The sequence below is a fragment of the Wasmannia auropunctata genome, unplaced genomic scaffold, assembly GCF_000956235.1.
Source record: "Wasmannia auropunctata unplaced genomic scaffold, wasmannia.A_1.0 LD336000.1, whole genome shotgun sequence".
Taxonomy (NCBI): Eukaryota; Metazoa; Arthropoda; class Insecta; order Hymenoptera; family Formicidae; genus Wasmannia; species Wasmannia auropunctata.
The window spans coordinates 1720112-1732760 of record NW_012026890.1 but is presented as its reverse complement, the minus strand read 5'-3'; the positions used below and the strand labels follow the sequence as shown (position 1 = coordinate 1732760).

The window sequence follows — 12649 nt, the reverse complement described above, 5'->3', positions numbered from 1 at the left end:
AGCTGATCCAGCGCACACGTCATTCACGTCAAATCTCTCGTGCTATACATGGCTAAACTGACATACGATGTATACTTATCGCACGCGTGGCGAAACACGCGAGTAATGAATTAAACGAGCAGCATTATCCGCAACCGTAAGTTTTTGCCTGTCAAGTATACACTTTCTTCAACTGTGCGAAATTATAGTTGAGTTGTCGGCACGCTCGTAGAATGCCTGAAATTCGACTTGGCGATGACGCCGCCGGCGAGCATGGAGCAATATCGACTCGAGCAGGAGGCGTTCGTCTCGAATCACGGGGGCACGACGCCGCAGGAGGTGATTTTCACGCTTCTGCCGACCGTATGCGGCGTCCTGCTGGCGGCGACGACTCTGGGGATCCTTAAGAAGTACACCCACGAAAATGTGAGAGCCGTCGTGGAATTCACACTAACTGTCATCCCGACTATCTTGTGTTGTACCGTATTGTCAGAAAGCATCGTCGCCGTGTGCGTGACAATGGTATTGATTTCTCTGCTAAACATAATGCTGCTCTTGAGAAAAAGAGTTAATCTCACCGATTTAACTATGCGGCCGGTCACCGGCAAAAGACCCTTCCTAACTAATTTTCGCGCGCTGACCAACATTATCACCGCGATTTGCATACTGGCCGTCGACTTTCGTATCTTCCCACGGAGGTTCGCCAAGACGGAGGTGTCCGGGTACAGTCTAATGGACACGGGTGTCGGGCTGTTCGTGTTGGCGAATGCGTTGGTCGCGCCGGAGGCCCGGGACTTCTCCGCCTACCGTCAAGCGGGTTTTTCGGAAACCCTGACGAGAAATATGAAGGGTTGCTTCCGAAGTTGCGTGCCCCTCCTGCTGCTGGGACTCGGACGATTCGCGGTGGTCGAGTACGTAGGGTATCAGAAGCACGTCACCGAGTACGGCGTTCATTGGAACTTTTTTGTAACTTTAGCCATCGTCAAGCTGTTCACCAGCATGATCACCAGCACCGTTAGCTCGAGGTACTCGCTACTCTCAGGTATTTGGATACTGTGGATGCATGAGTACACCATGGGCACCAAGGGCTTAGAAGCGTGGGTTTTGCGGGACGGGCCGCGAGACGACTTTTTCTCTGCCAATCGGGAGGGCCTAATATCCGTACCTGGTTACGTAGGACTGTATTTCGTTGGTGTAGCTGTTGGGAGATTGATACATTCAACATATCAAAATTCCCACGCACGATCGGGTATGAACGTATCTGTGAAACTTCACGGTTTTGAGTTCGGAATTCGCTACAATGAGTCTATGCTGTTGTGTATTAAATTATGCCTGATCTCAGCGCTAACTTGCGTCGCGATATTATTCTGCGATTTCAAGATTTCGAGGAGATTAGCCAATGCCGGGTACTGCATGTGGATAGTGATCCTAACGACTACACTGCTTAGTTTCTTGTTGCTCGTAGAGGTTGTGCTGGATATAACTAATTGCGCGATAAGCGAGCCGTGCGTTGAAAGCAAAACGGAGAGGATGCGTAAAAGTTTGCGATTGAATTTAAAGAAACACGTGGAGAGTGAGAGGGAAGAAAGTAACGAGTGTGTAATCAGGAGATCCTTAGAGATTTGCGACGCTGTAAATTACAACGGCCTATTCTTTTTCCTGGTCAGTAACGTTCTGACTGGTATTGTCAATATGTCAGTGCATACATTGTACGCCGAGCAATCGGTAGCTCTGTTAATATTAATTATATATATGGCTGTGAGTATAATTTCAGCATTGATACTTTACAGGCTTAAAATACCGATCAAACTGTGAAATGTGTACAAAGATGGTGTTGAGTCAGTTTTAATGAATTTACAATATTTGATCGAGATTTTGACAATCTTGCTGAAAACAATATTTCTTCCATAAATCTTTTTTATGTTAAAGATATTGCATAATTTATACCTAAACGTGTACAATGAATTTTATTAATAGTTTTTTCTATTCTTCGTTATAGAGAAAGATTACGTTATAAATTCCATATGGCCAAATATAGATATACAATTAAATATTATATAAATATAAATTTTAATTACAAATTAAGAGAAAGTACTGCCAAATACAACTCAGACATATCCAGATTTATCGCGCGTTTATTTTACTTATCAAAACAAAGTATGTACATTAGTATAAAAATAAGTATGTAAGGATTTCGATCAACAAATGCACTTTAGATCACGTTCTATTTTCATACCTCATCTTGTTAATTTAGCGCCTAAGAGTCTTGTTCATAATTCATCTTTGGATAATATATCCGATTTTTGTAGTATCGATTCTTTAGCGTCGGAAGGTTGTGATACTGATTCTTCATTATCCGTCGTCCTAGTATCATTTTGTATTTTGTTGTGAGAATTGTTAAACTTTTTAAATGCATTATGGTGTTTTACATGATTTCTTGCAAGCGAAACGATTCTGAGGAACTCTTTGACGTCGAAACTATAGTTCGTAAACTTGGCGTGAGCCCCGCCATCAGGATGTGTCCCCTATAAATTACAACTATTTAAGCATGTATGTTTATGTTGATAACAGAAAGCTATAAATTTAATTATAATTGAAGAATAAAATAGAATACAAAAAATTCACAAAAGTGTCATATATCGTGTACGTATATTTATTATAGAATCGCTTTCATTTACTATTCAAATTTTTCTTTGATTATAATAAAAATTAAGTTATTGAATATCCAGTATTACATCGTGAATAATCTATAAAAACATACCGGGTCTTGTTGCTCTAATTTTGATGTATCTTCCCATGTAAAATATTTTACACCTCTCAAACGTGCAAGATCTTTGTAACAATTAGGATCTTCGCAATTATATCTGCCAAAAATAGTTGAAATGTATAATCACAATATTCACAATCATATATTTTTTCAAGTTTTATAAGAGCTCTTACATTTCAAATACTGCTGCCCAATCCGGCAAAAACAGTGAATGCGTTAAGCCGGCGCCATGAATACCGATGAAAATATCGGAATTCCTAGTGATTTCCAATTGCTTTTTGAAAGACACATTTTTATTGTATATCACCTAAAAAAAAATCGGTTGTAGGATGCATAACATAAATATTATAGAATTTTAAAGATAGTTAAATCTTTCTGTTGGAGTTTTACCTTCCTAACTTTATACTCCGGATCCTCCTTCAAAGCTTTTACCAATTCATTCTCGTTTAAGATCTTTCTGTATTGAGTATCTCTGCTCAGCAATGTTACTCGAATTTTTCGATCTTTCCTTTGGTGAAGAGGTATTTGAAGTCGATGCATCACATGATCGCTAAAGGCTTTGAACAATCCGGACTTTTCACAGCCATAAATCTAAAACATAATATGTTTTAATAATTATTTTTCTTTTTTGGAATGTGGAGTATCTCGGTGAAAAAATATACAATGCTAGTACGAGTGGGGTATTGTAGAAAAGACCGAAAATCATTCGCGGCAGTAGGGGAAACACCAAGTTCCTGAAGCACACTGTCTCTCCTCGAAATGTTTTCAAGTCCCATAACGGGTTGCTTGTGAATGCTTCGAAGGTGTCTTGGAACGCCGATCGATAGCTGAAAGCAAAATGCAGTTTGATATTTAATTCTTCGTGGCCTTCATTTTATATTTGTGCCAGTCTCGTTTTACGTTTCGTTTTGCTCGTTACCTGTAACTTTCCCAGATCATTAGATGATTGTCGGTATCAAAGGCGGATGAATGCGAGAGATTCACGTGCAATGATGCGAACAGGTTGAAAAAATCGCAAAAGTGATGATACATGTTCACTACTAACATAAAACAAAGTGACTTTAACGAAGTGACGAATATGAACCGTAATTTATTATTTGACATTTGACATTCTCTCTCCAAGTGTCCTCAAACTTACTCGCATCTATCTTCAGGATAAAAGTCGGTTTCTCAATGACGACGTCACAATCGCCATGAACAATTGGCCGATGAGGTAATTTGCGAAAGTTTCGTAATTCTGGCCCCCAGGATTGCAGCGGACTAATGTGATCCGCGTTTTCCTGTAATCTCTTTTCGTTCAGCCTGATTGCAGAAGAGAAAGTTAGATACACTTTCCAATTCTTCGCACAGATGATCTGCTTTGCTCGCTGATATTCACTCACGTGCAGTAGCCGCCAATTTGGCCTTCTTTAAGAACGTCCATTTTGTATCGTATAGGTTCCTTTCGTTTCAGCAGATCTGTGAAATTTAGCATCACATTTCTCGCTCTGCAGAACCTCATGTGCTCCGAGCACTCCAAGGACGAATCATCCTTACAAAAAATAGAATTCGTGACATTGAAATTATTATTGCATTTTGCATTATTCGTATATATCAGATTTATATTCTAATTCAATACTTAGTATGAATCAAGAACTTACTAAGAATAACGGTTCACATAATAACATCATCTCTTTTCTTTGATCGCGCACGTATCCGAAATCGCCTTGTGCATAAAATGTATCCAATTGAGCTCTTTTTGTAGCGACCCATCCCTTGTGATCGCCTGGGCAATGCGGAACGGAAAAAGAATGTTCTGCTTTGCAATCTTCTTCGTAACCCCAACACCCTTTAATATCGAGACTATCCTGGAACACATCATAAAATTGGTGCGGTCTTATTTTTAATGAATTATATAAAATTATATAAAAACAATTTGAAATTTTTTAAAATAAAATTGAGTAAAAAATGTAAATATTATTACTATTATTATGCAGGCGCGAAATCCACAGAAATCATGCTCATAATTTCTAAATAAAATTTTATAATAATATATTTGAAATATGTCGTACAAAATGTAAAAGCAAGTCAAGAAATTGAAGTTAAATACAAGTCTTACCTTATATGGACACGTCGCATCATTGCGGCATTTTTCTGCTACCGTGGGAAAAGAGTTGAAATAATACTTGATATGCTCGTGCGGTAGATTAATATCTGTGTAATTGCCGCCAATGGCAGTGACCGTGAATACGAGTATCAGAGAAAATGAACACATAGAATGAACCGTGAACAACGTCCTCATGATCATCGTGTGAAAAGAATTACTGGCACCGCGACCGGATGTTCTTGAGTGTTTCTCGCGCGTTTATCTCACGACGTTCTGCACGGTTTGAATGAAAAACGAACCACCTGTGAAGGTGGGTGTATGACCTCACAACCCGCGCATTAGCACACATGCGTGGAACTCGGTGCGCCGGTGAGAGGCGATGGTGAAGATACTGCGTGCGAGATGTGAGTCAGCTCACATCATAGAAATTGCGCACTGGCTTGCCTTGAGCGCGGTGCGCGAAGTGAAGTTTTAATATTTCTTATTTCCTAAATAATACGCCGGCGTTTTCGACCCTTCAGATCGATAATGCAGGTCCGTTCGACAACGGAGTACATGGAAGTATTTTCTTTGAAACAATCGCAGGAAAGCTTGCTTTGACTTAAATAATTCTATGTTCCTGATAAAAGCACTTGAAATGCACTTTTTTAAAGCATTGAATTCTCTCATAAATAAACGAAAAAATCTTTCCAATTATCTTCCACGCGGTCAGCTGTCCAATACGGTTACAACATGGCTGTGTACACTGTCACTGTCAAGGATGAGTTATTTGTGTGATCACAACTTAAACTGTTCTTTCTTTTAAGTGAAATAATCAAGCTGAAATAAATTGGAACCCTGGAGCAATTTTTACTTGATTCACGCGACCTTTAGTGCCTAGAAATTTGAATTTTGAAATCGGAGTATTTTGTGGACCTTATTTTATGGGAAAGTATTTGTTCCTAACTGATTTAAGTCCCTCTATGAGTTTCTTTCCACAGTATAAATGATAGTATTACCCGCAGAGTCTCGGCAAAGTAGAGAAAACGTAAATTCTTCTATCTACTATCGATATATAACTATCAGCACATATAGTAGAAAAAATGAATATATATAAATAACATATCGAAATAGTCAAATAGAGTATCTATAGCTGTATAGATAAGCAGAATAACAAAATATATAGTAAAAAGTAATATATAATGGAGGAGAATATCTATCGTAGATAAAAATATCTAATATAGATAAGATTATATCAAGGTAACGCCGAAAATTGTAAGAGTGCGTTACTGCAGTTGTTATTGCATTATTGAAGAAATTATTTGTTTTAATTTTATTTATTAGGTTAGTCAGAAAGTTTTTTCGTATTTACAATTTTGACACAATACGAAAATACGAAAAGACTTTCTAACCAACCTGATATGTAATGTAAAAAAATAGAGAATTGGATATTAGAAATATTAAATAAAAATTTAATACTAAACATTTACATTGTATATCTTTCAATATTAAATTAGAAATAATAATTACAACAATTTACATCTTAGATTACATCTTAGAAACCTAACTTGTGCTATATGTAAATTGTGAAGTAAATCGATGTCAATCTCGTTCTGTAAATTTAACATTATATTAAACATTTATACCATGTCTTTTAATATAAAATTAGAAGTAATAATTATGAATATTTTAGAACGTTAATTTTATGCCATATAATTATCTTATTTTGTTTTTCGCATTTTCTGGGCGAAAGTTTTTTACTAAAAGTTTGCATTACAAATTTTACATCATAAATTTGTATATACATACACGAAAAAATTACAATATCGTATAAGTACGAACAGAAACCGAATAGTTTAATGATGGTTTCTATTATTCATCATGCTCTTACGTAAATGAAATGCAGAACCCTGAGACGATAAGCCTATGAGACGCACCTTATGCTAATCCTTGCGAGATACATCAAAAACAATTTCGACGTATACGGAAGAGACAGTTCGATCCTTCTCTCGAGGCGTGGTCTCGAGATAGATCCTATCTTCGCAGTTTATACGTACGATTTCGCTCGTCGAGGAAAGAAAGAGGTAAATCTAAGGGTCCCCCCGCATTCACCGGCTCGAATACATCGAGTCCCACACTTTGTTAGGCATGAGTCGTTACGCAATCTGGAAGACTCGGATATCAGCTGCGGCACTCGTTGGTCGCAGGTGTCTTTCTCGGTTCACAAGAGATCGTTGCGATACAATTAAAGCCACATAGGCCGTAGCCAGCGGCGAAAGGAGAGCGCGGATTCAAATCTACGGAACTTATTTTAACTTTGAGCGACACCCATTGTTCCCTTTTCTTCTCAATGACGCCGCGGCGGATTCGAATTTGCGAGCACCCCGTGCGTTACACAACCAAAACCTCAAGTGTTCAGTTGCGATAGCGCAGATATATAGGTACACTTGACTATTGAAATATCGAAGCATGACGAGTGCTGTGCGTGAGGCTTCCACGTGAGACCGAGCGATCTCGATCTCGTACGGCCGCGGGCGAATGGCCAGCTGATTACCCGTGATCGTTCGTATAAACGGAGGATCGCCGTAGCGTAACTACGTACATACGTTCGAATAAATCGGCATTGGCTGCCAGTCCCGCGAGCCAATCACGATGATCCACAAATCAATGCTAATCGATGCAAGAGGATCGCGAATGTCGAGCACGGAGGAACAATATAGCGCCGATATCTTCGGCGTCAACCTGCCATAGCGTGACCCGGAAACAGATCTCGCTTGTACAAATGTTTTGCATTTATATATGTTATAGATAACTTATTTGCTTGTACAAGCACGACGATCTCTCGCTATTAAGTGTGCACGTAAAAGCGTCGCGTAGTTTACCGGTATATGTAGATTGTTGCCGATCGGCCGGTATAGAGACACATCGGCCAGCCCGAGCACGGATTGCCGCAGATAGATCGAAAGAACGATCTACATTCTACATCGATCACGATCGCATCACCCCGACCCTCAACCCGATACGGTCGCAACGGTACCTCGCCTCGTGCTCGCTATTTATACCGGTGTGCCCAACTTTATTTCTTCTTGTAAATCTTTTGCCGTTGTGGATTGTTACGATGATTTTCTCCGGTCGGAGTAGTCACGGCGTGGCCACATTGTAATTTCTGCGAGATATGTCTTTAGTTGCGACGTAACAATTTACGTAACAATTCATTCATCTTTTAACAACACGCGTCAAGATATTTGATTGATATTTTAACGAGAAGCTATAACATATATAATGCAATGTACGTCATATATCTGGACACAAAAAAACGTAGTAGCCACAACTATACATCGATCTTATTTATTACATATAATTATGTATATAATTACGTATAATGACAGATATTTATAGCTGTTGAGAATTAGACGCTGCATTTTCCGGATCGCGGATAGAGAAGAAATGAACAATGAATGCAATTATAAACATATCGCTCATTGTCGCGTCACAGTACCGGAAAGCAGGCAATTTACGAGTGAAACCGGTTTGCATCCCTGAAATAAGCGGAGCTATTAAGCTTCACATGTATAGTTATGACCATTGGAACTACTGATTGCCGTCGTTTAAGTCACGGCGATCGTCGTAAAATTTCTTCGGCGTCGCGGCCGCGTATTAGAGTCTCGCGCCGGCGACGTATGTATCGCGCGCCAGGATTGATTTTGTGACGCAACGGCGATTTTCGCAACTGCACGGCCGCTGATAAACGGTGGACCCCGTTGCGTTTCCGCAGAAATGCGCACGACCGGGCGTAATAATACGAGCGCCGTGACATCGGCGTAACGTCCAACCGTCGCCGCCAAGTTGGCGCCGCGTGTCACAGTCGAGGCCCCGGTGTCAACCTACGCGAAAATCAACGCTATAATGTACCCCGTAGACCCCGTGGTTCCTCCCGTCGCGGCGGAGAAAATCGCGGGGGCGACGCGTCACGTTGCAACCGCGCGGCGTCTTGCGAAACAGGAACGTTTCCGCAACCCGCAAAAAAATTCGCCGAGACAAATATACAAAGTCCTTCGTTCCACGGATGCGAGCGGGCGCGCGCCGAAAAGAGGCACTGCAGACTTTCCCCGACATTGTCGTCGGAGATGTTACTCGAGAGATTTCTCGCGCCGATCTACGCGAAAACGTAAAGCGCCGTATTATTCCTTCGTGAATCTACCTGCGTCTTTTCTCTCCGCTACCCACGCGCTCATTTCAATGCGTACCCGTAGACGTAAAGTACGATGATTGCCGCCTTTTCCTGCTAGACAGAATCGCGAGTTGTTGGAATACTCGGGTCGATCCTCACCTTGCAGCCTGTGACGAGTTGTGCAGATTGATTGATTGATTAAGATTTAAAAAGATTAAGCTTATAGTTCTAGGGCAAGTCCTCTAAGAACTGTACAGAGTTATATACTGAGAAAAGCAACGCAAGAAAAGATACAAAAGTAAGAAAAAGAAATTACAAAAAATAATAAAAGAAAAATAATAAAATAAAAATGAAATAAATGATACAAAATTGTGAAAGCTAAGTAACAATGGAAAATTATAGAAAAATGATAAAATGAAACAATAAAGAAATGATACAAAATTTAAAGAGCGAATGAAGGTGAAATCGAAAATGGCGTGATGTAGTGATGAGATAAGAAGAGAAGCGAGTACCGAGTATAAATCTGAGTGCGCAAAGAAGCGAGTAAGACGAAGCGGCGAACTAAGCAATATTACAACGCTGAAGAAAGCGGAAGACCTCTCTCCGGAACGCACTGATAGACTCAAATTCGCGGATAGAGTCAGGCAGAGAGTTCCAGAGGGAAGAGGCCACGTACGTGAATGAACACTCGTAGGTAGATGTTCTGCACAACGGAAAAGCAAGACCCAGAGGAGAGGCACGTGAAGTGACTCGGGCACGGGGCTGAAAATTGCAGGCGAGGTAAGAGGGCATCCCAGACTGGAGTTAAGGAAACTGCATATAAAATAAACTCTTCTGTCGTCCGCAGATAACCAACCCAACGTGTTGTACACGTGAGATACGTGGTCATTCCTACGAAGATTGAATATAAAGCACAAGCAGGCGTTCATTAAACGCCTGAATAGAGAAAGAAAAAGAAAGAGAGATGACTTATTATCGTCGACTGGTTTCGATCTAGCACGCTATCGATCAAACCGAATGAAGCGTCAAGTGCTACGTAAACAGACCGTCGATTGCGGAGAACGCAAGAAACAAAAAGCGTAGAAAATCGACGGAGAGCGAACATAAATCTCGATACCTGAATATACCTGAATTCTAGCATAGCAGATTTTCTGCCACAGATGACAGGAAATAACAAGTTATTTCTCGGGGATCAATAAACCATTGAATATTGAATCTGCTAACGTTTAGAATTATGCACGCTCGAATTCCGAGCGGGTTCTTGTATAAGCAGCTACAGAAGTTGCCCGACGGCGCCCGTGCTAAAGAAATTCCCTTTCACGCACTGGCTTTCTCGTTAGCGCGACGCCGTGGACTAATCGCTTAATTAATAGATGATAAATGTTTGCAATTCCACCAGCGAGCCCCGCAGATCTCCGGACGTAGCTCGTTACTGGGCCCAACTAATTACGAAGTGGAACGATTAAATGCGCGGCTCGGTGTCGATTCGCAAGGACAGGGGGACGTTCCTTCGTGTCATTCTTCTTCGCCTCCAAGAGAGGTCCACTACGAATTTTCTTCGTGTCTCGGCGCGCGATTTATTTCCGTGTGTCGACAGGGTCACCAGGTTGCAATTCCTGGTGTCGCGTGCACGCCAGGAACGCGCGAAGCTTAAATTATTGCATGAGGGTTGGCCAAGTGGGTTTAAAGTTTCGTCCATGGGGACCTTTAATTCAAGACCGACCGCTTTCGAAAGCGCGCATTGACATCGAATCGCGCCGAAATCTTACATACAAATATTTAGTTGCGAGAACTCGATATAAAGAGAAAATGCAAAAACGGATAATTTCTTTATTACTTTCGCGAATTGCATTAACATTTCTCGTGTTCGTGTTTTTAATAAAAATATTATTTTTTAAATTTATTTGATTTTATAAGATTTCAAGTTGCGACTAAAAAACTGGAGATTCAATAAAATAATATAATTTTGTATTTTTCGTAATAAAAAACAACAAATACACACATTGTGGTGCAATGTAGATGCAGATCGCATTATAGACTGAGCAAAAGAAAGAAAGAAAATAAAAATCGGTGACAATCAAAAGGATTCTATAAAAACAAAATTATATAAAAAATTCTATTTATTTTATTAATTTATTTATTTCATTAATATATTCACGACTAACTTAATCTTGATAATCCAGTAGTTGAGACTACAGCGAACCATTTAATTACGTGTTAAATCCAAGCCGGAATTTCGTCAGGAATGTTGTAGATCGAAATGTCCTCGGTGAGAGAACCGTGACAAAGCAATCGCCCATTAAATTAAACTCTGGTCCGTATATGCTGTTTCGAGGCAAAAAAAAATGTCACCTCGGACATCGTTCCACGCGCGAGCACGATCGTAAACGGGAATTAGTAATTGAAATATTAATGAGATGCTGGACACAAAACACGGTAGCCGCGCGTTGTGTACCTGCGTATACAAGCGCTATAAATGAGAGAAAGAGAGGGACTTGGTCACATTAACGTCGTCACGGGTGACAATGTGAGTGGGGTCGCTATCAACGCGACGTGGCCCCACCGCTAACGAATTATCGTCACTTCCCCGCTCGATTACGCCGGGACTATAAATCAAAAACTTTGTCATATCTCGCATCTTAAGAGCGCCTTCATCTCGGCGAACACAGCCGGCGCATTAACTAGCCCCACGATAAGCAGATCCTATTCCGAAATCCGTTCGAAGTACAGTTATTATACGGTAGCTCCATACGAATCTGCGTTGGCGGTGCCGAAATATTTCATAATCGCAGGATATAATGTTACGCGTGATAAAGTGATCGACAGTTATGTTCCTGCATATTAAATATAAAATTAGGATATTTAATCTGGTGACATATTCTCTCGACTATCGTCCAGATTTCTGCTAACGACAAAGATGTAAATAACATGCGTGACGTGTTATCAGAAAATAGTTAGCGGCTTAGTGCAAAATAATTCTATAAATCCTCCATCGTGCAATAAGAACTAGCTGCTTCTAGGAGAGTAAATATAACTTGCCGAGTTTCATGAGTTATCCGCGATAGTTCTTCAAAGTCCAAACGACGCGACAGCGGGACCGCCGCGAAGGATGTACCGAAGTCGCTGTCACGGACCTCCCGTCGAAGAGGTCCTTTTAACAACTCACGGCTTATCCGGGGGAAAGTACGCGGAGTACATCTCTCGAGGGAGCCGTGAATGCGAGCCGTGGTGTACGCTCGTAAAAAGGTGAACCGGTGACAACCGCTATGACGCGGAATTTACGACGTCGAGGTCACAGCCCAGGTCGAATCGTGAACACCGCCGGACAAGTTGTCGTTTGTTCGCAAAAAAGCCCCTCTCCGTCGCTTCCATTCCTCCGCGATCGCGGGTTCGGAGCTTAGGTACGGAGCAGCGTCTGTGGATGGTCAATAACGTCCACCTCGGAGCTCGTGTTTATCTCGATCGACCAGAGTCGTCGGGATCACGTGTCTCTTCGGGAGGGTAATCACGAGGACGGTTGCGGCGGGTCTCCGTGGATGATTATTATCGCACGAATGGGACTTACAACGTGATTCAAGTGATCGCTCAATTTCTCCCGTCGATCTCTCGCACGAATCGCTTTCGATAGAACATCGATAAAACTTGCGTCAACAATCCTATTTCTCAG

General features: G+C 41.0%; 2 protein-coding genes across 3 annotated transcripts; one reads left to right on the top strand and one right to left on the bottom strand.

The window, feature by feature from the left end:
• Positions 1–21: 21 nt before the first annotated feature.
• LOC105453314 (phosphatidylinositol-glycan biosynthesis class W protein) lies at positions 22–1995 on the top strand. The gene is made up of 2 exons (XM_011695154.1): positions 22–136; positions 212–1995. The coding sequence occupies exon 2, from the start codon at positions 235–237 to the stop codon at positions 1792–1794; it is 1560 nt and encodes a 519-aa protein (XP_011693456.1). The 5' UTR covers positions 22–136; positions 212–234; the 3' UTR covers positions 1795–1995.
• A 99-nt stretch (positions 1996–2094) lies between these two features.
• Positions 2095–5784, bottom strand: LOC105453313 (EGF domain-specific O-linked N-acetylglucosamine transferase). 2 transcript variants are annotated; one of them, XM_011695152.1, is made up of 10 exons: positions 4845–5784; positions 4387–4593; positions 4129–4277; positions 3885–4048; positions 3666–3786; positions 3420–3573; positions 3137–3337; positions 2920–3053; positions 2741–2843; positions 2095–2504 (listed from the first exon to the last, which is right to left on the bottom strand). In XM_011695152.1, exons 1-10 carry the CDS (start codon positions 5031–5033, stop codon positions 2250–2252), a joined length of 1677 nt encoding a protein of 558 aa, XP_011693454.1. In that variant the 5' UTR covers positions 5034–5784; the 3' UTR covers positions 2095–2249. The 2 variants fall into 2 exon arrangements, with proteins under 2 accessions (XP_011693454.1, XP_011693455.1); XM_011695153.1 differs by having other exon boundaries at positions 3666–3783.
• Positions 5785–12649: the final 6865 nt, after the last annotated feature.

Coding starts and splice junctions, on each gene's coding strand:
- LOC105453314 (XM_011695154.1), top strand. CDS start 235: ATGACGCCGCCGGCGAGCATGGAGCAATATCGACTCGAGCAGGAGGCG.
- LOC105453313 (XM_011695152.1), bottom strand. CDS start 5,033: ATGATCATGAGGACGTTGTTCACGGTTCATTCTATGTGTTCATTTTCT. Junction 3,054..3,136: donor CGGAGTATAAAGTTAGGAAG/GTAAAACTCCAA, acceptor ATTTTTTTTTAG/GTGATATACAATAAAAATGT. Junction 2,505..2,740: donor AATTAGAGCAACAAGACCCG/GTATGTTTTTAT, acceptor TGTAATTTATAG/GGGACACATCCTGATGGCGG.